This window comes from Sylvia atricapilla, chromosome 7 (genome assembly GCF_009819655.1).
Source record: "Sylvia atricapilla isolate bSylAtr1 chromosome 7, bSylAtr1.pri, whole genome shotgun sequence".
Classification (NCBI taxonomy): Eukaryota; Metazoa; Chordata; class Aves; order Passeriformes; family Sylviidae; genus Sylvia; species Sylvia atricapilla.
The window spans coordinates 856,915-883,201 of record NC_089146.1 but is presented as its reverse complement, the minus strand read 5'-3'; the positions used below and the strand labels follow the sequence as shown (position 1 = coordinate 883,201).

Here is a 26,287-nt window from a genome sequence, read left to right as displayed (position 1 = left end):
CCCGGGGGTTTTATCCCCTGAGGGCGGCGCGGGCCGGTTGCTATGGCCGCGGCGCCCCTTAGCAACGGGCCGCGCGCACGCGCCGCGCAGGGCACGCCGGGAGTGCCGGGCCGGGGCCGGGCCCGTCCCGCCGAGATCCCGGTTCGAGCCCCGGCCCCGGCCCCGGCCCCGGCCCCGGCCCCGGCCCCGGCCCCGGGCCCGCCGCGATGAACGAGGCGGTGTCGCGGCAAACGCGGGAGACCCTGGGGCAGGTGATCCGCAAGCCGCCGCTCACCGACGCGCTGCTGAGCAAGCCGCCCTTCCGCTACCTGCACGACCTCATCTCTGAGGTGGGTGGGTGTGAGAGCGGGGTCCCGGGCACTGCGGGGGATGCGCTGAGTGTGGGGTAAATCACTGGGGCTTTGGGGCGCTGGGTGAGCTTTGGGATCTTGGAGTGGGAAAGTAGTGGGAAAAGGGGGTCACGCTTGCAGAGGCGGGGTTAGATGGGGTTTGGGGCAGGAATTGTTCCCTGTGAGGGTGGGCAGGCCCTGGCACAGGGTGCCCAGAGAAGCTGTGGCTGCCCCTGGATCCCTGGAATGTCCCAGGCCAGGCTGGACACTGGGGCTTGGAGCAGCGTGGGATAGTGAAACATCACAGAATCGCACAATCATTGAGGTTGGAAAAGCCGAGGCCCCTGAGTCCAGCCTGTGTCCGATGCCCACGCTGGAGCACTGAGTGCCCCGTCCAGGGTTCCTTGGGCACCTCCAGGGATGGAGACTCCACTGCAATGCCTGACCACCCTGTCCGGGAAGAATACATTTCCTGCTGCCGCACGAGATTTATTGAACAGAGGCTTTAAATGTTTTTAACTTACTCAACTTCTTCTGGTTTTTAGGTGATCAGAGTGACAGGTTTTCTAAAAGGACTTTACACGGATTTCGAGTTGAAGTCAGATAATGTCAAGGTGGGCATGGGACCTCCTTATTTATTTAGCTCTCAGTGTTCTTTGCAACTTGCCACAAGGTTCTTGTGGTCTTTTCTGTTGTTGTTTTTGTGAAGAAGTTGTAAAAGTTCCTGCCTGTGGGTTATATTATGCATTCCATGGGGTGAACTCCTGTAGATTTGTGCACAGATAGGTTTTAAAGAGTCTTGTGATCTCTCAGCAGAACCTGTGGCCCTAAATATATAACTTTATATATTTGAGTGTATGTACAAATACATATAAATACGGTATATAAATATATACATTAAATATCCTTATTTAATATCTCAGGATTCACCTGTCTAGGATTTGCATTCCACAGTAGCTTTATTGCAGTATAAAACTGGCTGTCTATTGAAAGAGGAGGCTAATATTATTACTGAAAATTCCTTTTCTTAAGTCCAAGGGTAACTTTACTCTCTGTTTGCTGCTTTCCCCTGATTTTTGGCTGAGCTGATGCCAAGTTCTCCAACTCCCAGCCTGATTTGGGAGCTTTGGTTGCTGATTCCTGGCAAACAAAGCAGTGTTTGTGTGTTGCCACTTAGGCAGCTGATCCCATGGCGTTTGTTTAACGTAGCAACTGAACGAGCTATGAGAGCCTGACTTCTCATCCCTCCAGCCAGTTCTTGCACATTTTAGTCACTGATTAATGTGTGTGTTCATTTCTGTGACTGCTCCTACTGCTCTCAGGATAACTAAAATGGAGTAATTTATAACTGAATTGTTGGCTTTTTTGATAGTGTCCTTGTTGACCCAAAAAGCAGATTTCCCAGCAGCTCCTGAGCAAGTCTTTTGTTGCATCTACGTGCTGCTATCCCTTTGAGAATTCATTTCACAAATTTCTTTCACAGCCCATGAGCCCATGGGGTTTTTCCAGAGCTCAGGTAGAGGAGATCAAAATCCTGGAGTGTGGGGGAAAATGTCTCAACCTTGAGTTCCTCTTCCCAAAACTGACCAGGAAGAAGACTTGGCTGGTTCCTTTCTGTGATATCTCTTGGAGTTGTAGAAGATCAGGAGAATAATTTTTATCCGAGTAATCAATGGGAGAGAGCTGTAACGGGGACTGAAATCGTGAAGATTCCTTAATTGTGAGGACTTCTGTGAAATTTCACTTGGCTTTACTTTGTTTATTTGGTCTTTTAGTTTTCACTTCTGATTTTATGTAATCACTGGAAGACATCATCTCTGTTGAAGGGCAGTTGGGGCAGGTTGTTTGTAAAGTATAATTAGGGAACCAAAACACTATCACATCAAGTATGATAATGATGGAGATAAAAGTTTCTCTTAATTGCTCTTTCACCAGGATAAGGATTCCAAAATCAACTTCCTTCAGAAGGCCATCGATGCTGTTGTGATGGTGACAGGAGAGCCACTGTCAGTGAAACCAGCACGAGTTGTGGCTGGACACGAGCCTGAGAAAACCAATGAATTCCTTCAGGCAATTGGGAAGTGTTGCTTAAATAAGGTAGGACAGAATGATACAGATTCTATGCACACAGGGAACAGGGACAGGAGGAGAAGGAACAGGCTCAGGCTGAGCCAGGGGAAGTTCAGGTTGGACATCTGCAGGAATTTCTCCATGGAAAGGGTGGTCAGGCCTTGGCAGGGGCTGCCCAGGGAGGTTTGGAGCTGTCCAGGGAAGGGCTGGATGTGGCACTCAGTGCTCTGGGCTAGTGACAAAGTGGGGGTCAGTCACAGGTTGAACTCGATGACCTTGGAGGTGTTGTCCAACCCAAATGATTCTGTACCTTAATTACCCCTCTGCTGTCATTGATTTCACAGTAAGAAACACTTTGTCACCTCTTAATAACAGCAGATAGAGAGTTCATGATCTTTAGCAAGGGTTTGAGCTAGCTTCCCACACAAATGCATTCTGAATATTAAGGATTTTAATGTTCACTGTTGTTCACTTCATTTGTTTGTCTTTTAATAACTTGTATTAGATTTGAAGCATAAAACGAAGCTTCAGAACCTTTAAAATTTTGGGCTACAGACACAGTAATTATACAACCAGTTGCTCACCTTTGACTTTATCTCCTTTCAGTCAAATCTCTTAATTGTGGAATGAAAGTAATTTTTCCACTGTGCTTTTTTTGATTATGGAAATACAATAACGGAGAAATTTGATAACTGTTTGAAAAGGACTGCAGGGGCTGTTCTTACACAGAATTATTGCATTCTTTCATAGAATTATTATGTTTTTACACTGAATTGTTACATCCTTAAAATACTAACTACTACATTAATTATTTAATGAAACAATTTACTCATTTCAGTATTTTTCTGTTCATTGCAGCTGTCCAGTGATGCTGCTGTAAAAAGGGTCTTGGCTGGGGAAAAAGCTGATGTTAAAGGGAAACCTCCACCCTCTAAACCTCGAGACAAAGAAAGCAGAGAGCCCAAAGCAGAAGAACAAAAAAGCCATAGAGATAAAGAGGTAGCATTTGCATTTTTGGGGGGTGGACACTGGTGTAGCATGATTTACTTTCTTGGGGTTTTTTTAGCATTTTTGTGTTTCTAGAGTCACTGTGTGTTGGAATTAATTTTTAGTGTTTGCTTTCTTTTTAGAGCAGGAGAGACACTGAAATTAAAGACAGAAGCTCCAGCAGAGACAGAAAAACCAAAGGAGATTTGAAAGAGAGCAGAGAAAGAGAAAAAGAGAGGGATAAACAGAAGAATAATGAAGAGAGGCACAAAGAACCTGAAAGAGACACCTCGAAGGAAGGAGAAAAACAAGAGCGGGAAAGAAGCAAAAGCAGACCAAGCAAGCAAGGAAGAGAAAAAGAAAAAAACAAAGGAAAAGGAGACCCAGAGCGAGGAGATGACCCTGGGTATGATAAAGGACAGGAAAGAGAGAGAAGACATGAAGGAGGAAGAGAAAAGGACAGGCTGAAAGGAAGAGACAAGGATAAGGGCAGGGACAGAGAAGGAGAGAAAGACAGAGAGAGAGGAAGAGATCGGGGCAGAGAAAAAGATGGAGAGCATTTCAGGGAACATGGAAAGGAGAAAGCAGAGAAAAAGGTAATTGAAATGTTATTTTGGGAAGAACTCTCCCCACGCTGCAGTTGGGACTTAGTGTGTTTGTTCCAGTGGTCTTCCGTGTTTGTGTTCCTGCTCATTCAGTAGGAAGGGACCTTTTCCCCAGTCCCTGCCATGGGCAGGGACACGTTCTACTGTCCCAGGTTGCTCCAAGCCCCATCCATCCTGGCCTTGGACACTTTGAGGGATCCAGGGGCAGCCACAACTTCTCTGGACGCCCTGTGCCAGGGCCTCCCCACCCTCCCAGGGAACAGCTCCTTCCCAGTATTCCATGTAACCCTGCCCTCTGGAAATGGGAAGCCATTCCTTGTGTTCTGTCACTCCAGGTCCTTATCCAAGTCCCTCTCTGTCTTTCTTGTTGGCTCTCTTCAGGTACTAGAGGGCTTTCTCATAGTTGGAGCTGAATGGTCTCTAAGGTCCCTTCCAAACCAAACCAGTCTGGGATTCCTGGATATTCTAAGGATTTTAAGTCCTAAACTCCCTTGAGTGCCATTTTTTCATCGCTTTTCATTTTGTTATTCTTCTATTTCCTCCCTCTCTAAATATTTCCTATTCTGCTGTTCTGTTCTGTTGTTAGAAATTCAGGATTGATGGGCACCAAAATGCGTCTCTTGAATCTAAACCAGTTCATTTCTTTCCAGCTCTCAGATCCCGAAGAATCCGCACTTAGAAAACCACAGAGGCCAACTAAAGACAGCAAGTGCCAGCCGGACACTGAGGTCAGTAGTGGAGGAGGCAGGAATATTCAAAGTGTTGCATTTTGATTTGGGTATCTGCTCAAAAACAATGTGGGATTGAAAGGCAGGTAAATGGCAAGTTTTAGGGCTGGGAAATAAATGAAACAGATGCTTCCCTGGGTTTTTTGGTTGTTTATTTATTAAAAATTTCTCTGAGCTTTGAGCCAAGAAAAAGTATACTCAATTTATTTCATTTTGCAGGTTTTATTTCTGTATATTCATATTTGGACACTTCTTAGGATCACAGACTGGTTTTGGTTGGGAGGAACTTTAGAGCTCATCTCTTCTAACCCCCTGCCATGAATTTTCTTTATTCCTCAGAATCTTTCCTGGAAAGCTGATAGAGGTTTTGTATTTATTTTTGAATTTTAGCAGAAGTTACTATTTTGGAAAGAAAATGAGTCCAGTGTTGTTTCAGGGTCCATGTTTTGCAGCTGGAAGAGCAGCTCAGTGCCTCTGCACAGAAGCTGCTGCTCGTGACACACTGTTGTGCCTCCATCTGCTTCTTCCTGATGACCTGAGGCAATTTGGGGAATTACAGAGCCATGTGGCCAAATGTTTAAAGAGGGAGGCTTCAGTAAATGAACCTAGAGCAGCACAAACTGAGGAAAAACCAGGCAGGATCCCAAGTCTAGCAGGAGTCTGGGCCCACTGACATTATCGTGTCTTCCCCATGAGATGACAAATTTATGGCTCTCCTTGACTCCAATCCAACCAAACTCTTTAAGTTATTGGCACTGGGAGGGAGAGCTTATAAAAGAGGGGGTGTTTTTGTAGCCTCCAGCCAGTGTTCATGGCCAAGTCAAACTTCCTGCAAATTTGGTCTCTAATGGAAATTCTGAGCCTCATCTCAAACTCTTGTCGTGCTCTTGGGCACCACAATAATGCCGTGGAGCAGTAAAGTTTCATTTCCCCTCCTAAGTGCTTTTGGGAGGGATTCCAAAGCTTTGGAATTATTACCTGAAATCTAAATGACATTCCTGCCTCTGCCTGCTTGCGTAACAGTGGAGGCTGCTCACTTCTGAGGTGATGAAAACACAAACTTTAGAGCAGAGCATGGCAAATGTCATTGTTTTAAAGCTGTGGAAGGGAGAGATGACATGAAAACATGCCCAGTGAATTTTGAGAGCTGAGATAGCTGCACAAAGTGATTTCGAGGGAATTCCAGCAGGAAGTCATTGGAAATTGCACCTCCTGGATTGAGGTTGATCTTCTGATCCTCTCAAGACTTTCCCAACCTTTATTTCCAGGGATTTACCCCACTTTAACCAGTGGTTCCACTAGAGTCACGTGGCAGGGAAACAAATGTATTCAAAAGAAGGCAAACAACTTTCTGTGCACATGAAGGATATTGAATCATATTTTGTGGTCTCTGCTGCAGAATTAATAAATCTTCAGCATCTCTCTTTAGCTTTTTATATGTGTTTTTTCTATAGATAGTTGCAGAATATATATATTCACCATAATAGAAGTGAAATGGTCTGAGGCAATGCCCAACAAGTCAGCCACTGTTTTTTTTTTTTTTTTCCTTTAGGATTAACATCTTTAACTTCTTACTGCATTTACTTTAGAGAACAGATCAGTTTAGTTGGTTGTTTGTTGGGTTTTTTTTTAATATTCTACATGTACAGCAAAGCTGTCACTTAAGGTTTAGTCCCTGGCTTTGCTTAATGAGATTTTCTCTATTCATGCAAAGTTCAGTTTTTCTTGCTGCTAATTATCAACGCCAGCTTTCAAATCTACTTAAGGCTGACTCCTTTTAGTAATTTAAATGTATTTTCTGTTGCTAAAGAAATTCTTTGTGTTACCCAGTGTGCAGTAGTCATCACATGGGTATCCATAATTTTCTGGAGCTAGAAGAAAGGAGGAATAAGTAGGAATTAAGAAACATTTGGCTACCACATGGCAATCTAAAGCTGCCTCAAGGCTGGCTCTTGCATCCCACAGTTTGGGATCAGGGTTGAGTCGTATTCTGTTCACTCTCAATCCATCTCAGGGAAAAATCAGATTTAAAATGGCCTTTTGGACCTTCTAAATAGTGAAGATTATTATTATTTAGATTTGACAAGAGGTGGGCGGGGATCACCGAGCATCTGGTGCTGGAAGTGGCTGCAGAACAGGTAAATCATTTCCCCCCGAGGCCAAACACCTTGGAAAAGTCTCTTCCATGTTTCCTATGGCAGCTGGAACTCTTGGCTAAAGCTTTCTGTAATATCCTGTCACTTCTGGCCACTTGCAGAATGGGTTTGATTTTTGCCCTGCAAGCTCTATTGCTCTGGAAGTGGCCACTTGAAGCAGCCTCCAAGTCCTACCTAATGAACTTCTGTTCCTCTTGGAACTTATTTAGGTTATGTAATGAAACTGTGGAATTAAAAAAAAAAAAAAAAAAAAAAAAAAGGACAGCAGAGATGATCATTCCATGGAAATCTTCAGGACGTGGCTCAAATATTTTAGTTCTGGAGCTGGAATGTCCCTATCTCTTTGGTGTCACTACATCAGAAATCCAGCATTTAAACTGCTTTAAAAACAGAGATTTTCCTCATCTATTTGTGTTTGAGAAGTTTTAATTTGCAGAATCTAATACCAACAGAACATCATCTTGCAAGACTTTAGGTGAGGAGAAGATAATTGATGGATATTTTCCTAATAAGTCTTATTGGCACAGCACTCAAATTTGCCTTAGCAAGTGGAGATCTTTCATTTTATGTGGTTTTATTTATATAAAATTATACCTACACATTTTATTTTATTGTAGAGATGGAAAGATACCTCCTGACACTATGGATTTAATTAAAGAAGAGTACTGTGGAGGGTTGATGGAATGAAATTGCTGTTCATAGACTTAACTCTTATTTATTATTAGAGAACCGTCAGTAGAGCTGATGAATTACAGGGGGAAGTCACAGTGGCTTATTTTATAATGAGCTCTGAAACACCAGCAAACATTTTCTTCTGTCTTGAAGTGAAATTCGGCCTCTTTAAAGGTTAATAATGAGGACAAAGCAGCAGCCTGGATGGTTTGCAGAAGGCTCTGGATTCTCTCCATGTGGAAACATAATTACCCAGGACTGGGAAGCGTGCATGCATCCATCAAGGATTCCACTGTAATGTGTTTTTTCCAGGATGGTGTGAGATGAAGTGCAAGATTTCCCTTTAATGGCTCCAGTGGCTGCTTTTCAAAGTCTTGAAGAGGAATAACCTCTTTTATCTCCCTTTGGAAAGTCCCTCAATCATAAATATTGGGGGTTTTCTGTTTTTGTGTGCTGCCATAGTGAGTCAACGTCAGCTTTCACCCTGTACCTGCTGCCAGGCTGTACATGTGGCTCCATAAAAGTTCTGTTTGTAGCCACATAAATAAATGCCCCAGTCCCCTTTTGCAGCAGCCTCAGCACCTATTCCCAGCTCCCTCCCCACCTGTGCTAATAATGACCTCACCCAGAGAGCTGCTGGGGCTGGAGTGTGCCAGATGTGCTCCTGATGGGGTAGGAGCTTTCTTTTCCCTCCTTCCATAGTGTTGGGCTTGTGGAGGTAATTATGAAAAATTAAAATTAAGATGAACCACTTGAAAATTGGAATCCTGTCTGTTATTTCCTTAGAACATGCTAGAATTTCCTAAAGAGGAAAAACACTTCCTTTGGTGGAAGGTGTCCCTGCCCAGGGCAGGGGGTGGAAGGGGATGAGCTTTAAGCTTTAATGTCCCTTGTACTCAAACCATTCTTTGATGGCATAAAAATGGCAAAAATTGTGATTCTCAGGTTATCAGTATGGACACTGGAAGTCTTTTCCAACCTAATGATGATCAGCAGGGCTGACACAAAATCTTGTATGAAAACTGCAAGACAAAAAAGCACATAAGGAAGAAGATCCCGGGAGGTGCTGATCACATTTCAGGATTTTAGCTAACAGGCAGGATTTTTATCCAGGGAAGTTGCCATTTCAGTAATGGACTGTGCAAGCCTGGTACAATTTTTTAAATCCTTGCTTCTGTTTTGGAATGAAATCTAAAAGAATTTGCAGTAGGTTGAAGAGGAGCCGTGTATCTGATGCAGCTGAAACACAGAGGTGATTGTAGGAATCTTCCTCATTTTTATAGCCATTTTATTCCATGAGTTTGGATACTCTTAGTTCTCATTTGGAAATTATTTTTCCATCAAATAAATTCTTGTGAAAGAAAATAGCTGCACTTACCCAGGAAAAAATATCCACAGGCTTTGAGGGAAATAAATTCAGCATAAATGTGTGGTCCATATTTGCTCTGTGTAATACTTAAAAAAGCAACACAAGGAAGTAAATTTTAGATATAATGATATAATTTTTTAATCTTCTGTTATATAAATTTTTTTCTTTTTTTTTCTTTTTTTAATTTTTTTTGTTTTGTTTTGTTTTGTTTTTTGTTTTTTTGTTTTTTGTATGGTTTGGTTTGGTTTGGTTTGGTTTTTTTCCAGAAGGAAACTCCTGCAAGGATATCAAAGCAGCCTTCAGCAAAAGGATCAAGGCATCGCTCCAAGCCCGGAGGAGAAGGTAACCACAGGGAGGATATTGTTATTTCTATCAAATGTGCAGGAGGGTTATTGAGTAGGAATAACAGAAATACTTAAATATCCCTGTTTATTATTGTCAGGGTTTGGTTTGTACTCCCAGCTTGCATTTGTGAATCCAAGAGGCAATTTTCCTGCCTGGATTTGGGATACAGGAAGCAAGACTCAGTTCAGTTTGCGCTTGTTCCCCATGCACAGTTGCAGATAAAAATTCAGCCTGCTTTTGGTAATTTCTGTGTAATTACTCTCTAAATGAGCATTTGGACTTGTCTGCAACTATTTCTGACATTTAACATTTGTTAAGTGTTTACAGCAGAGCGCAGTGAAGGCTTGAGTCTTGAAATGATTTTTATTGGGTTTAATAGGCAGTTGGGCCAGGCTTTCCAAATAAATTATTTCTCTGTGGAGGTGCTTCCTTGCAATTATGTCACCAATTTTTGTAGTTCAGTCTCTAAATATTGTATTTACAGACTGACTGGAAAGTGTATTATCTTCAGAATATCCCAAATATTGCACATTGGGAAGAAAAAAAACTTAGCTTAGCACTGCCATCCCTTTGTGTAGGAAACCAAGAGGAAGAGCCTGGAGAAACTCTTGGATAAGGAATAAAAGTGGCTGGTACCCAGAGCTCAGAGAGCAGCAGTAGAACTGCAATCTCTGTCTGTATTTCAGTGCCTTTCCCCTTCCTCTTATTTCGGTGATTGTTCCTAATTTCCTTTCAGAGCTTTGTGCCCCTGGCATTTTAATCCTAAAGAAGTCACTGTACATAAATCACTTTAATGTATCTGTTCAGAAGATTCAGTGACACCTGTGAATTGATGCCTGCTAAAAACAGCCAGTTCTGGTTAAAACTTGGTGCTGTTTAATCTGATGAAGATCTTCATACATTTCATTTGCCAATCTCATTATTAATAATTTGTATAAAGAGATCATGCTTTGCTGGGTGTCTTCCCAATCACCCATGGGGTTTTCTTTGGATTTCTGGTTTAGGTTTCTGTGGGTCTGAGGCAAAATACTGGAGTTAAATCAGTCTTGCTTTCAGGATAATGAATAGCCCTGTTTGGGCACCATAAATACTTTGGAAAAACCATGGCACTTGGGATCTGAATGTGTGTTAATTTAGGAGCCTCATTCAAGTCAGTGCTAGAAAACTGAAATTTTTATGTCACATCTCCTGTGCTGTGAAGTCTGAATAATTTGGCAGCTGGAAAAATCCCCTGTCTGGATTCCATTAAAACTGCAGCCTTATTTTACTACTCAGTGATCTTTAGCTGATCCTATAACTTCTTTTATTTCCCAGGATTTTGATATTTGTTTTATATGACCCTAAACTGCAAGGACCAGACACACCCCATTTATGGGACTGTCCCTTTAAAACCAGAATCCAGTTTTCCTGATAAGTTTAATACAGGGGATGACTTTAGGGTGAATATTTTGAAACATCTCTCTTTCCCTGATGCAGCACTTAAATTTTTGTTTACCAGAGCCAGGAATATTTTGGGGCATTACCCCCCTTTTTTTTTTTTCTGACACAGTGGGACTGCCATAGGTGAATAATCCAGAGGGTAGGAAAACTTTTTGGAGCTGTGCTGATGCATGTTGCACACAAGTGATGATGATCCGAGCTTTCTATTTTATCTTCTATTAATTGGAAATGAATCAATGTACAACAGAAGGGAATGTCTCTTCTCTGTGGGCAGATAAATCATAGAGGTTTATACTGGATATTTCAGCTTTCAGGAGTTCAGTCAGCACTTATTTAAAAAGTCTTTGTGCACCTTGAATGTGATTTATTGACACAGAAGAGGGTTTATTAAAGTAGGGTAGCCCTTAAAGCAATCCTAGCAGGTATTTAGCATGGCTTTTTATTTTGAATTTTTATTGGCTCTTGGGTTTCATTTGACTATAAACTGGTTTGTTACAGGAGCTGTGGACACGAGTGTGGCAGATGGGATTTCAGAGGATGGTGCTGCTGAGCTGCAGGAGAAAAATGAACCAGGCCTTGCAGAAAAACAGAAAGGTAGGGAGAGTTAAAGTGTGACTGCCATGGAAAGCCCAGCTGGAGTGTTTGGGTCAAATCCATGCAGCTAAATGATGTAAAGAGGGTGGTTTACACTTAATCCAACTGCTGCTGTGTGTTTTAATCACATCTGATTCATATTTTGCCTTGAAAAATGTCCATCTTCTGATAAAGCAATTACTTTTATTTTCTTTTTCCTATTCTTCTGTTTTCCAAAAGGCAGATGCTGCACCTGAATCCCTTGGTGACTTGTTCTCACTAAGAAGTGAATCTTTGCATACTGCCTTTTTGTGCAACTATTTGGGAGTCTCAGTGTTTGCATTTTACAGGATTCCAGAGGAAAATTCCATCCCTGCATTCTTACTTCTCCATTTCTTCCCCAAGCTGCCTATAGCTCCCAAGACATGGATTTGTATCCAGCTACAACACGCATGGAGCCATGGAAGTAAAATGCAGGAGGAGGAGCTGGAATTGCATCAAAAAGCTGCATTTTTTCCCCCTCCAAATCCACATGCTTGAGCTGGTTGGGAGGATGGATCCCATGGATGTGGGAGGTGTTCCCAGCCCACCTTTGTCCTCCAGGGCCTCGTGGCTGTGGCAGCCTAATGAAATATGGATGGATAGCCAAGACATTTCTGTGACCTTCCCCAGCTGGGAGAACTTCCATGTGAATTCCCTTTCATCCCTTGAAGGTGTCTTGTCCTTTGTAATGCATCTGGGATAGAAAATAAGTTTATGTTATATTTGGGATGGATGTAAGAGCAGTATCCCCAGGTTCATTATTGATTTGGATTGGATCCTCTGGTGGTGTAAGAACCAAATATTCCGAATCAGAAGAATAATGAAAGTTGGAATAGATCTTCAGAATCATCAAGTCCAGCCTGTATCATTGAGTTCAACTGTTATTTTATTGACTGATCTTGATTTTCAGGTTTATTCACCAAGGCACTGTAAACCCTTCATTTTTTAGGTTCAGGACCTTTAACATCCCAAATCCAAGCCATTCCATGAGCCCAGGATTATAAAACATTGTTTATTAGCTGAAATAAACTGATTTTCCTGGATGCTTTAGAGCACTGTTTCTGTCTGCTTCAGTTATGTTTTGTTGCAGAGCACTGAGGCTCTGTATCCCAATTTTGCTGGCCCTGGGAGTAGTTCCAGGTTCTGGGTGGAATTCCTGTTGTGTGCTTCATGCCTAATTAACTTGATCAGATTGCAGAATAAGCACAATCCTGAAAAATCAGCATATTTGTCATTTACAGGTCAATTTGCCAGAGACTCAGTAGCATTCCAATGACAAAAGAGCAGCATCAAATATAACTGAGAACTTTTAATGGAAAAAAGGGCTTTTTAATAAATCAAGCCATTCTCTATTGCTTTTAGTTTTGGGCTGAGCTCAGATGCTTTGAGTAGACTCAAGGAATAGCCACCACCTCAACCAAGAATCCCAGTAGGGGAAGATAAAAGTTTAAAGGAAACAAAAGCATTAAGTGAGATGATGTCATTTTCACAAAGGGAGGAATTTCACAATACTGAGAAACTTAGAAAAATAAAGAAATTTATCTGATTTTTTTTTTCAATGCAGTGCTAAGATTCCAAATGCTGTCATAAAAAAATTACGTTTTCCTAGCCCAACTAAACCCCAGTTTCATGTTGTTTTGTTTAATAGAAAGAGAAGCGGAAAACATGGATCCTGAAAAGCATGAAAATAGGGAAGCACCTCCTGATGTCCCACCTCAGCCTGCCCAAAGGTGTGTTTCCATCCTTTATTCTGTTCTTTATCCATAAACTGCTTTCATGGAATGTTAGTTAAGTTTATGAGGAGAACATTGCATTTCCTCTGTGCATTCCATAGCAATGGTGTTATGGATAAGGTGAACTTGGTTTTTAATTTGAAAGTTTGATTTTTTTTTCCTTTTTGCTCAGCAAAGGCTTGTGTTGCTGTGTCACTTGTGAAAATGATTTTTCCCCATTCCCACTGTTATTCCAGAAGGATTCCTCGTCCTGGCAGCGCGAGGCCGGCACCTCCACGAGTGAAACATCAGGAGAGCACCGAGCTCCTAATCCCAGAAAGGTGAGGGATGAGGGAGATGCAGAGTGGGTGTTCCTTGGAGCACACCCTTCCCAGCTCCTCTGGCATCACCAGTTTGGGGTGGTCACCTCATGGTGGGGACATGTGGAGTTCCCACCCCTGGAGTGTCCAAGGAAGGCCTGGACGTGGCAGTCCACATGCTGTGAGTGGGGAATGCTCACAGATTGGACTTGGAGAGCATTTCCAGCCTCACTGATTCTGGGATTCTGTGACCTTTTGATGGCTTTTAGTTGAGTTTTGTTTATTCTCGATAGGTCTCTCAGTATTTCCATTCATTCCCCTTTTCCTTGTGTCCCTGACAGGAGTGGCAGCGCTAAAACAGCCCCAAACGTGATCAGGGAGCAGCAGCTTTCTGATGAGGAGGATGAGCAGTTCGTGGTGGAGGCAGCAGTGCCCCTGCCAGTGATGTCAAAGGTCTGTTCCTGATGCATCTTACTGAACCTTTTTCCATATTTCATTTGGAATGTCCAGCCTGGAGAAGAGAAGGCTCCAGGGAGACCTTCCAGGGCCTAAAGGGGCTCCAGAAGAGCTGGAGAGGGACTGGGGACAAGGGATGGAGGGACAGGACACAGGGAATGGCTTCCCACTGCCAGAGGGCAGGGCTGGATGGAATACTGGGAAGGAATTCCTGCCTAGGCTGAATTCCCGGAGAAGCTGTGGCTGCCCCTGGATCCCTGGCAGTGTCCAAGGTCAGGGTGGACACTGGGGCTTGGAGCAACCTGGGACAGTGGCAGGTGTCCCTGCCCATGGCAGGTGTTGGAATGGGATGGCCTTTGAGGTCCCTTCCCAACCAAACCATTCCATGATTCCCTGACTTGTTGAACTATCCTCCAGCTGAATGTTTTTGAATAGTTCCATATGACAGCAATGCCAACTTTTTGCAACTAAAGCTCTCTTCCTGCATGTGTAGGAGCCAGAAGTGGAGCTGGTTGAAGATCAAAAGCATGGTACGTTTGCTTTTATCTATATTTATACAGATCTAGAATCAACCCCTGGGTTTAAACCAAATGCTGAACACTTAAAATGCTGAACAGAGCAGTTAAATCCCTCCTGGGGGAAGGGGTTTGCAACGTTTGCAGGAAAACCAACTTATTTACCCAGGCTTGTTTTCCTGTGCAGCTGGATTTTCAGCTTTGTTAAGGACACATTTTCTATGCATACTCAATGTCAGCAGGATTTAAAATTCTGCATAAAGCTCATAAATTAATGTTTCTTCAAGCATCAGGTACAGCTTGTCAGCTCTGAGATACGAGGTTGGATTTAAAGACAAGTTCTAGAAAAGCTTAGGAGAAAAAAGGTCACATAACAAATACCTTGTGTGTCAGTCTTTAAAATACAGAATAAAATGCTGTTTATGTTGCTCTAAAAATCGTCTGCATTAAAAACCAAAACGGTTGGGTTTTATTTTATTGTCTGAATGTTTGAAAGTGTTTAGTGTCCATCAATGCTTAGAGAAATCGCTGTTTTTCAACAGGTGGGCTGGTGAAAAGAATCCTAGAAACAAAGAAGGATTATGAGGCATCACAGAAATCATCACAGACCACAAACAGGGTGAGCTGGCCATGGCCTTCAAAGAACTGGGAGATTAAATGTTGTAATTGTGACCTTTTCCTTTGCTTTAAACATGTTTAGTTCCATTTATGATCAAACTTTTCTCTGTCATGTCTTGTCTTGCTTAAGTGATTTTTTCCACAGTTGAGAAAGGGAGGGTAGGTTTTTTTTTGCTAGATTTCGTAGGGTTTTTTTGCCATTTTGATCACTTAGAAAGTGTGTGGGAGAGATCTAGCAGTGATCACAAACCAGAAGCAAGAGCTTGAACCCCCCATATTTGAGTGTCTTTCTGTTACAACGGAGAGCTCTGGCTTTGTCTGCCTTGCAGAGCTCCTGGTGTGAGAGGCAGCAAAGGCAAGACACTGAGATAGACTCTGCTGATCCCTTGGCCCCATGGAAGGTTTTTAAATCCATTTTGGTGTGCTGGGGAGAGGCATTGAGGCACTGCTGTGATAAAAGTCTTATAAAATTAGACAAGTGATGTTTTGGGGCGGTGAATGCATTTCGTGAGCTTTATATCTTCCAATCACATTTATTTTAATCTTAATTCACTAATGTAAAAGAAAAGCAGGTTTTCCTACCTGTATTCTTTTCAGGGATGGTCTGTAGGGTTTGAGACCAGCTATTGATGGAGCTCTGTGAAATCAGTGGTGACTCTTGAGGCAGACTCCTGTCTGCCTCATTTGGCTTTCCTTTCTTTTCCAGTTGGGATGGCAGATCTGACTCTTGGGGGAATATCCTCCCCTCTGAAGTTTGAGAAGAAGAAAATTCCTTTCATGTATTGCAAGGACTGTGGTTGATGAGCCCAGGTAGGGTTAGATGGGATACTGGGAAGGAATTCTGCCCTGTGAGGATGAGGGGACCCTGGCACAGGGTGCCCAGAGAAGCTGTGGCTGCCCCTTGATCCCTGGAAGTGTCCAAGGCCAGGTTGGACAGAGCTTGGAGCAGCCTGGGACAGTGGAAAGTGTCCTTGCCCATTGGAAGTGGGTGGGACTGGATGGACTTTAAGGTCCTTTCCAGCCCAAATTCCTCTGGGATGATTCTATAACTTCAGAAACCAAATCCTTCTAAAATGAGGAATACACCTTTAGATTGCTGTCCATAATCTGTTAGGAGTGGTTTTAGCTTTACCCAACTTGCTGAATTACATCCATTTGTTAGAAATATGCTTCTTGTGGTCTCTGTGGTCACTGAAACACCTGTGGCTGCTTGGCATGAGTTTATCCAATGGGAAAATTTGCTTGCTTGCCAAAATTCTGCCTTTAGAGAATTGTTTGGAGACAAAGAAGGGTTCTAGGTTGATTCTGCTGTTTGTGCAGCAGCTCCAAAGCTCATTCCTGAGCTGGCACTTGAGCCCCAGCCATGCAGCTGTTCCTTTTCCCGGGTTTATAACTAGATGGTGCTGTTGGATCGTCAATTCCCAGGCTCCGTTTGGGAAGAGCATTAGGAATTCATTAATGCTGTCTCTCAGCACTCCCTCACTGTGGTGGTGTCTCCTGTCCAGCACTGGGCATAGAACAGGATAATGGGTGAGGATTCACACAATCACGTGGATTTCAAGCTCAGGAAGCTTCCTCTGGTGTCAGTGCTAAATTTTCTGGTTGGCTCTTTTCCCTGACTGAGGGTAACTAATCCAGTCCCTTTTTAACCCCTTAAATATTTTTAAATGGCCAATTGTGATCCTCTACAATCACCATTGAGTCCCACTGCTGGTTTTCAGCCCCTGAAACATTAATTCAGTGCTTGTTTGGCTTTTGTTGCACTTTTGAAGCCCTGCTCTGCAATAGCAGTGCCGAGAATAGACAACTAGTTCTGGAAAAAAACCTGCTGACTTCCTAGTCCATCACGTGGAAACCTGCCCAAGCTCCTGGAACACCATGGGATCGCCTGTCCAAGCAGCTGGCTGCTACTGCAGGAGGTTCCTCTGCTGCTACTGCTTTTCAGATTATGGTATGGAAGATCCAGAGAGGAGGCTAGTTATCCTGAAATTGTGATCTGCAGAGAAGTGTGGTTCTCCTGAAATTGTGATCCACAGAGAAGTGTGGTTTTCCTGGAACTGTGATCCAGACAGGAGTGTGGTTTTCCTGGCAGCAGAGTTGAATGGAAGAGATGGTGAAAAATGCTTGCGGTGTGTGACAGGCACTTGACAGTTCAGAAAACAAGAGCTAGGTACACAATTGAATCGTGGGAAATGATTTTAGAGAATAGAGTTGCTGTGACAGTAAAAGTAAAAAAACACAAATTTCTCAATGTGGCCTTGCCTCTGGGAATATTTCTGTCTATTTAATTTGTTTTCCATCAAATTCTCCAGGAGAAATATCTTCTGCATCAGGATACAACTGTATTCCAAACTGTGTTGTGCATCACAGAGTAAAATTAAGGGTACTGCCATATTTTTGGAGTAAGTTATCCAAAAATCCAGGGAATACTTGACAGAAAACTTGCTTTGGGAAATTCCATCTTCCCTCTATCACTAGAATGTTGATCTTCCCTCATTTGATTAAACTATTCAATTCATCCAAAAGAAATTAAATATTTTCCCACTTCTATTCATTAGTCTTTAAAGCCTTGATCTTCTGCCAGTTGGGAAAATTAAGAGGGGAAAAAAATAGCAGGCTGAGTGCTGGAACTTTTGTTGATACATTATTAACTCCAGTATTCAGAAAAAAAATTAAAAATCAGTGGATCTACCTGATTTATTGCAGATTAATCAACCAGAAATGAGGTGAAGCTGGTGGATTAATACTTAATCCAAATGTAACAGTGGTGCCCTCTCAGGGATGTTTCACACCTTCCAGCTGCTGATGGCTGGGGAACATTTATTTATGTTAAAAACGTTCCTCCAAAACCCTTTCTGTGCTGTGTTTCCCAAACATGCATTTGCTTTTTAAGGAGTTTTAATAAAGGAAAAGAAGGGAGAAGGAAAGAAAAGTGGGACTTTCATCATCTAGGTTTTGCATGTGCAGAAACTTAAAATAATATACACAATTTTGAGGTCAAACAAAGAGGTCATTCTGGAAATACACAAGATTTTTACTGCCTTGATTAGCTGTGTTCAGCCTAACAAATTCCTTAAAAAACTTCCTAAATGTATTTGTTTAGAATCTAAGCCTCTAATGTTAACCAGAGAAAGAAACAGATGTTCCATTTTGTATTCCACTTCATTTATTTGACGTGTGGAAAAACGTAGGCAGGTTATTAAACAGCTGAAGCAAGTGGGATAACAGAATTCCCATCTTTGCACTACCAAAAGGGCTTCAGAAAAGCAGCAGCTTGGAGGCTTCTGGGAGGAACAAGTGGTATTGAATAGCTCAGCACCTGGGCAATATTAACTTGAATTACCAGTGGGGTACATTATGCACTTCAGAGCTCAGGACAGATCCAATCAATGCTGATTCTGTTTGTTTGAAGAGCTGCAGGTTATTGATGTTTACATTAAAAAATTACATTTTTACATTACAGCTCTGGCTGTGCCCTTCCAGTCCGTGCAATTAATGTGCTGTGTTAAGCAGCTGGAGTCAGAAATCCCATCATTCAGGTGTTTGGAGGAGGCTCATTATTCCCACCACAGCATCCTGCCAGCTTGGTGTGTTCTCAGGAATGCTGACAATTACCTATGGAAGGGTTTTCACCTCTCTTGACATCTCTGTTGATGGTGAGGTGACACTAATTCAGTGGGAAATCTCTGGTGCAAGCACACAGTTCCTCAAAAACAGGGTTTTTAACTCAGCAGCTGAGCAGCACAGGAGCTCAAATGGAGACTGTGTGCTCCAGGGTCCTTCCAGTGCTCCCATCTCTCAGGGAGCAAAAATGTGTCCCCCAAGTCGTGCTACAAGCTGTGAACACAGGAACAGGGCCACTCGGGATAATCCTGGTGTCAGGGCTCCTTTGTGCCCCAGACCACGGCATTCGTGTCCTGTGCGTCCAGTATAAATCCAAGTGAGACAGCAGATGGATCTGTGGACACAAGGGATCTGTAAAAGTGTTGAGGTAGTTATGGTAGCCCCCTGAGAGAGGGTGCAGTGTGTAAAGGACACAGCACAGGGGCCTGTCACGTATTTCAAGGTGCTGGGGCATGGCCTGGGGAGAGGGAAGTTGTTTAACACAAGGAACAGGTTTATTCCAAGTCCTTTTTCACCAGGAAAGGTGCTGCTCTTTCAGGAGGAAGGAGTTCTGGACACAGGGAGTGTGAGGAGAAAGGGAATGCTGGGCAGAGCTGGCACCAGTGTGGCATTGTGGGTGAATTAATGGTCTCTGCTGCCACTAATTACACCTGGAATCATCTCCTGGCTTGTCTCCTCTGGCTCAGGATTCACAGAGCTGTAGCCCCTCTGCCCTGAAGCCAGGCTGGAAGAGCTGGGGCTGCTCACCTGGAGAGGAGAAGGTACCAGGGACACCTCAGAGCCCCTTCCAGTGCCTAAAGGGGCTCCAGGAGAGATGGAGAGGGGCTGGGGACAAGGGATGGAGGGACAGGGCACAGGGAATGGCTTCCCAGTGCAGGAGGCCAGGAAGAGATGGGATATTGGGAAGGAATTGTTCCCTGTGAGGGTGGGCAGGCCCTGGCACAGGGTGCCCAGAGAAGCTGTGGCTGCCCCTGGATCCCTGGAAGTGTCCAAGGCCAGGATAGACATTGGGGCTTGGAGCAACCTGGGACAGTGGAAGGTGTCCCTGCCCATGGCAGGGGGTGGAATGGGATGGGCTTTGAGGTCCCTTACAAGTCAGACCATTCCTCGATTTTGCTTTGTGTGCTGAATATTGCCCCAAATACAGCAGATTTTGGGAACTGACTTCTCACCAGGAAAGCATGGTGGGTATGTGGGCTGGGGTGGGTGAAAAGCCCAGCTCTTTTTGGAAGGATTGAATATGAACTGAAGGAAAAACCACCACCCTCCAAAAAAAAAAAAAAAAAAAAAAAAAAAAAAAGAAAAAGGAGATTGAAAAAGCTCTCTTGAAAGAGCCATTCTTTTATTTTCTGGTGGAGCCTTCCAGCTCAGGAGCAGGTCAGACTGACTCTGGGAAATGCAGTGATAAAGAACATTGTGTCTCCAACTGCTTGGCCTGTGCCTGAACCCCATACCTGGCATGAGCAGAAAAAGCATCCTGTTCATTTGAAATGCTTTAACATTTGCTGTTTCCCCCCTGGTTCTGTGAAAGAGTTTCTTATGGGGATCCCTGGTGGATAGTTACAATCTACTTAAAACACAGACTCTGTAAAAACCAGGAAAAGAAAACACCCTTTTATGATCAAAAAATATATTTTATACAATAAAAAAGCACCCCACCTTGTTGGTTTTGCACTGGATATATCCCAGTTACTTGTCCAAAATGAAGTTTCTACCCTGTCCTGTAGAAAGAGGTAGGGGAAATGGTGGAGCTCAATAAAACTGTGATTACTTGGGTCTGTTTTCCTATTGGGACATAATAATAGAGTTAAAAGGGGCTGTAGAAACTATTAAAATGCTTGATAGATGCTTGTACTAATTTGATTCATATTTAAAAAACCGTTAATGAAAAAAAAAAGAAACAAAGGGAGGGTATATAAAAGTAAGCAAATGCTGTTTCTTGAAATTCTGGTGGTTTCTGGAGCCTTGTCGATCATTTCCCCCTTCTTGATTAAAAAAGAAAATTCCTGCTTTCAGATTTCTCAGGTCCCTGCACCCAAGTCCACATTGTGTTCTGCTCCTATTGAGGTAATGGGAAAAGCAGCCTTTTTTCCAGGAATCCAAAGTAAACATTTATCTTGGTGCCTTATGAAAAGCATGAAGGAAAGGAAACGTGTTGGGCCTACAGAAGTGATCCAGCCTTTTATACGGGGATAATTTATTGATTCTGGGCTGTTGTGAAAGGGGAGTTCGTTGAGGTGTAGGGCCGAATGAAGAAGCCTGGAACAATTCGGATTCTGGCATTTTCCTCCTGGCTGAAAATCTCCTGTTACGCATTTGTGCAGAGTGAGCAGAGGTGGCACTCAGGGCTCGTACCGCCCACGTCGCTGCATGTGGGAAACCATCTGCCATCACTCCTGGGATTTTAACCCATAGCTGCAACTGTGCAGCTGGGAACAGGCACTAATGGCTTTCTCGCTCCTTAATTATTTAAAATCAGCATGAGTTGGCAAAGCTTGAGAGTGTCATGGTGACAATTGTGAGCCTTGAGCCGCAGGATGTGGAATCGTGGCTGTCCCATCCCTGGAATGTCCACGGGCAGCTTGGATGGGCTTGGAGCAACGTGGGATGGTGGAAGATGTCCCTGCCCATGGCATGGCTTGGTACTGGATGGGCTTTGAGGTTCCTTCCCACCCAAACCACTCTGGGATTCTGAGATCTTGGTAGCACAGGTGTTAATGAGACAAAGAAAGAATGGATGGTGATTTTTCTAACCTGTGGGATGAGGGACACAAGGTGCCCCTTGAGCAGCCTTCAGGTTGGGAAATCCTTCTTGGGAGGAAATTTTTCTTGGATTTTTCTTGAAACTTGGGAGTTCTTACACCACTTTAATATTATATAAGTGTTTCAAAGACAGTTATCAAGTTCTTTTTTTTTGTTGTTGTTTTCATTTTTAAACAAGCGTATTGATGAACCTCTATGAATAGTATTTACTGGATTTTTATTTCAAATCGTATGTAATAGATTTTAGTGGTGTTATGTTTCAGTTCTTGCAATGCCACTTGGCCTTGATGATCCTAAAAGTGTTCTCCAACTTTGACAATCCTGTAATTCCATGACTGACTTTGGATGGGATATTATTTTCTCCTTTTAATCTCACTTTTGAAGTATTCAACTGCACAAAGAACTGGAATTACAGGGACACTAGAATTAATTTTCAGTATTTACTAATACACTTTAAATAACTGATTCATCAAAAATATTCCAAATTTTTTTGTTTTCACTTGAGCTTTTCAAGCAACTGTGTATTTTAGCCTGGAATGTTTCAAATTGTGAGCTGGACCTGTGTTTACAGAGCTATGTATTTATAGATCTGTACATAGATATATTCTGTATCTAAAGCATACAATTCTGGTTTGCTTCTTTACTGAATTGTGGGATTTCCAATTCTCTTTTATTTTTTATTTTGATCCTGTAATTCCCTGTGGAGGGAAGTGTGGCTGCTTGGTCTGCCTAGGTGTGGGAGAGGTCATGCCACCATTACAAGGATGGGAAATGGAATCACAGAATCCTTTTGGTTGGAAAAGATCTCCAACCCCTGGGGAACCCCACTGGTGACCAATCCCAGCTGGATGTGGCCCCATTTCCCACCCTGCTCTGGGCCAGGCCATCAGCCAGTTTTTATCCCATGAAGAGTGCACTTATCCAAACCATGGACTGCTAGCTTTTCCAGCAGAATGCCTTGGGAAGCGTTCCAAAACTTGGCATTTGGAAAATAGAAATGAAGCAGGTTTTCACACACCAACCCTCAGATAATGGCTGTTTTCCCTTCTGAGAGTGCTGTATGTGAAATTCCTTATTTCTTGCCTGAGCCTTTGGATAATGGATGGCGCGGAGGAGAGTGCTGAGGATTTGGGGCACTTAGGAGAGGAAAAACAAGGGAGTGGGATTTTTTTTCCTGGGAAGCTGTTGGACCTGATACAACTGTGCTGATGGACTGGAGGTGCTTGTGTGCATAGTTCACTTCCCAGCCCCATGTGGAAAATCCCATGCTGTGGATTAAACCTTCCCTTTGGCTTTGGTGGAGCACAGAGTAGCAAAAGGAGTGGGAAAAGACTCAGCATAGAGAGAGAAGGGTTTGGAAAGCTGTGAGATTGCAGCTCTTCCATCCTAAAGGACAGCAAATGCATGGATGGCTCCGGGAAAGCGCTGACTCCTGTGGTTGGTGTGGTGTGGTGTAATGAAACACCTGCTGCTGCAAGGGAGGCACAGCCTGAACAGGAGGGAATTTGGGGCCTTGTTGTTTTTAACAGCTCAGCCAGCGCTCCTGAAGTGACTTTGGCAGCGAAGGGCATGGGTTCAGGAGCGTTTGTCACCTCAGCCCAGTTCCTAATTAAACCACTCCAAGGTGAACTCCCAGTGAAGTCAGAAATCCGGCGATTTCCTGCTCCACGTGTGTGGCAGAGCACGGGCAGCAGCCCCGAGCGAGGCTCAGCCTTCGGATCTTCGGCAGAGTGTTTTGCTCAAACACATCTCTCCGTGTCCCCGAGTCCTCTGGCCAGCCCGGGGCTGCTGAAATGTGCTTGGCAGGAGGCCCTGCAGCCTCCAAAAAGCCAGCTGAGCAAGCAGCCCCCAGCTTCACAGGAAGCCAGGCAGTTGGGAGGAGGGCAGGAGGGGACAGCAGGATGGATTCCCTGTCCCAGCACTGCCACCTCTGTGTTTAGCAGGAATTGTGCCTAGGAATTGGATCACCCTCAGGTTGGGCTGGCAGAGAAAGGCCTTTCTAGTTGTCTGGCATATAATAAACAACCAAAATGGCTTTAAATAAACTCTGCTTCAAGCTCTGTGTGTCTGGGTTTGGGAATTTGACCTGCAGGAGTGTTGGAAAGAAATAAAAAGGAGGTTGTTTTCTCTTCATTGGGGAGAAAATCGCTGTGGGCTTTTCCTTAATGGCTTTGCTGGAATAAGATTATTCCAGTGTATTAGCAGCGTGGCATCACTTTGCTCTTTTTACAGCATCCTTTTGCTCCTGCTGGCTTTACCTCTGGAGCAAACTCTGAGTTTGACTTGCAGTGAGCTGAGAGGCCTCAGGAGCTGCACCACAGAGACTCTGCTGGCTGCACATGAGGGAAGCAGCACAAACCCAAATTCATTTGGAGCAGTGGAGTTCATGGAGGCCACACCTGCAGCCTGCATGGCTTAACAGCCGTGAACAGGAGTGCAAGGCAGGGAATAAGCATGGGCTGTTCTAGCTCTGAAGTGCTCTTGTTAGGAGCAGCATTAGGAGCTGGAAACCCAGATATGGACAGTGAAGGGAGAGAAGCATCTTGAAGGGGCTGATGTAGATAACTCAGAGAGGGCTGTGCCCTGGAGCTCCCACACAGCAGCAGAACTTGCTGCTGCTTTCAGAGCTTGCCCAGGAAAGTGTGGCTGCCCCTGTATCCCTGGAAGTGTCCCAGGCCAGGTTGGACACTGGGGCTTGGAGCAGCCTGGGATAGCGGGAGGTGTCCCTGCCCATGGCAGGGGGTGGGATGGGATGAGCTCTAGGATCCCTCCCAACCCAAACCATTCTATGGTTCCACGATTCTTCTCTTCCATTTCAGGCTGTCGTAAACACTTCTCCAGCTACTTCTCAGTTTGCAGTCTCCAAACATCTTTCATTCAGCCTGCAGCAACAGTTTTCCCTAATTCTGATGCTTTCCCTCTTCATCCCTCTTGTTAGGAGATGCCAGTTGTCTCAGAAGCATCCAGGAAGAGGGAGAGAGACTTGGTAGCCAAAGAAATTGAGAAGTTCCAGGTGTCCATTCAGAGTGTGTGCCAGAATGCCTTCAGGCTGGGCAGAATCGTGGATTACATCCAGGAGGACATGGATGCCATGAGGAACGAGCTGCACACGTGGCGCCAGGAGAACAGGGAGCACGCGGAGGCTTTGCAGAGGGAGCAGAGGTGAGTGTGGCCAGGGCCAGCTGGGCTTGTCTCTTGAGACAGATTTTAGGGGCCCTTAAAACTTACAAACAACATAAACATTGAACCCAGAGCAGGAGTGGATTCCTAAATCCCAGCCTGCTCTTTGTGCCATGGGTTCCTCGTGTTCCGGTGTCAATGACAGTGGTTGAAACAGCTTCTTTGGCCTTACTTGTCTCACCTCTGTGTTTGTACACTCCTTGAAAACAGAACTTGCCTTCCAGCTGTGTGTGCTGTGTTCTTAAACATGAGGTAGAGATCGATATTTTTGGAGCCATATTCAGCCCAAAGAGATTTGCTGCTCCCCGAATCTGTGTGCAGAAGCAGCATAGGGGGATTCTTAGCTGAGTTCTCTGCTGGTACAGCGCAGTGAGGCACTTCCAATCCTTCAGGACAGGATTACAGAGCAGCAGCTGTGGAGAAGACAATGCTTCCACATGTCCTGGGATTGAGAAGTTCATCCCTGTTCGCTGGGGAACACTTGCAGGATCCCAGTGAGCGAATACCCATGTGATTCCTAGTGATTTGGTTGGTGATTTCTGTGGTGGAAAGGAGGGGAAAACCAAAGGATTTGGAGATCTGAACTTTAGGTGGTGAGCCCTCAAGTGACTGGGTAATTCATAATGACAGCAGGCTCCTGCAGACTGGCATTTCCTGGCTGTGCAGTGTTCCTGAAGATAAGCAAAATTATGGAAATTATTATTAAGATGCAACTTGTGTAGGATTTATGAAATTTTCTGCTAGTGTGGCATTGCCTGTCCTTGTCAGCAGCTCCTGATGGCTCCTTTTCTACATCACTGAATCATGGCATAGTTTGGGTTGGAGGGGACTTTAAAGCTCATCCAGTCCCACCTCCACCATGGGCAGGGACACCTTCCACTATCCCAGGGTGCTCCAAGCCCTGTCCAGCCCTGTTCTGAGCACTTTCAGGGATCCAGGGGCAGCCACAGCTTCTCTGTCCTTTCTTTCAGAGTTTAGCAGAAGAACCAGATGAGCCAAGTGATTTTTACTGTTGAATTATGGGTGATCTCCTCTGAACAATATTCCCCTCTATCCATGTTACTAGCTTTCTCTTTGTGCTTCTTATTCCAAACTTTCTTTCAGGAAGGGTGGGAACAACTTAAAGGCCAGGCTGGAGGGGGCTTGAAGCACCCTGGGATAGGGGAAGGTGTCCCTGCCCAGGACAGGGGGTGGGACTGGATGGGCTTCAAGGTCCCTTCCAGCCCAAACCATCCTGGGTCCTGGGTTTCTGTGATTCCATTAAATGCTTTGCAGCCTGTCAGGTATTAAAATGTACTTTCTTGGAGGGTTACATAACCTGAAGCAGCCTGAAAGTTTCCAACAACATCTTCATTCTCCTTGTGTCTCTTCCAGCATCACAGACAGTGCTGTGGAACCACTAAAAGCTGACCTGGCTGAACTGGAGCAGCTGATTAAAGACCAGCAAGACAAGATCTGTGCTGTAAAAGCAAATATTTTAAGTAATGAAGAAAAAATCCAGAGGATGGTTCTTAGCATAAACTTGTCTTCAAGAAGGTGAAGACGAGGGAAAAGAAATGAAAGAGCCTTGGGACTCACTGACTGACATTGCTACCAAAAAACCAAAACCCAAGTAGCAGATATGCCTTGTTCAGATATAAAATGTTTAGGGACCAGAACCCTAAAAATTATATACAAAACCCTATTATTGCATTGATTTCTAGATGTTGATATTATGGAGGATAAAATTATATTCACTTGAAAGCTCAGGTTGCAGAGCTATTAAAAGAACTTGTTTGTTTAA

The 26,287-nt window shown here is 43.9% G+C and overlaps 1 protein-coding gene across 1 annotated transcript; it reads left to right on the top strand.

Moving 5' to 3' along the window:
- Window positions 1-179: 179 nt before the first annotated feature.
- TRAF3IP1 (TRAF3 interacting protein 1) lies at window positions 180-26,287 on the top strand. The gene is made up of 15 exons (XM_066322359.1): window positions 180-329; window positions 875-943; window positions 2,265-2,426; window positions 3,258-3,398; window positions 3,530-3,982; window positions 4,642-4,719; window positions 9,183-9,258; window positions 11,200-11,295; window positions 12,965-13,046; window positions 13,286-13,369; window positions 13,690-13,801; window positions 14,298-14,334; window positions 14,862-14,938; window positions 24,263-24,486; window positions 25,879-26,287. Exons 1-15 carry the CDS (start codon window positions 207-209, stop codon window positions 26,042-26,044), a joined length of 1,980 nt encoding a protein of 659 aa, XP_066178456.1. The 5' UTR covers window positions 180-206; the 3' UTR covers window positions 26,045-26,287.

Excerpts from the sequence above, each read along its gene's own strand:
- TRAF3IP1 (XM_066322359.1), top strand. The coding sequence starts at position 207 with ATGAACGAGGCGGTGTCGCGGCAAACGCGGGAGACCCTGGGGCAGGTG. Across the intron at positions 11,296-12,964 it reads CCTTGCAGAAAAACAGAAAG|AAAGAGAAGCGGAAAACATG; the intron begins GTAGGGAGAGTT and ends TTTGTTTAATAG. Across the intron at positions 14,335-14,861 it reads GGTTGAAGATCAAAAGCATG|GTGGGCTGGTGAAAAGAATC; the intron begins GTACGTTTGCTT and ends GTTTTTCAACAG.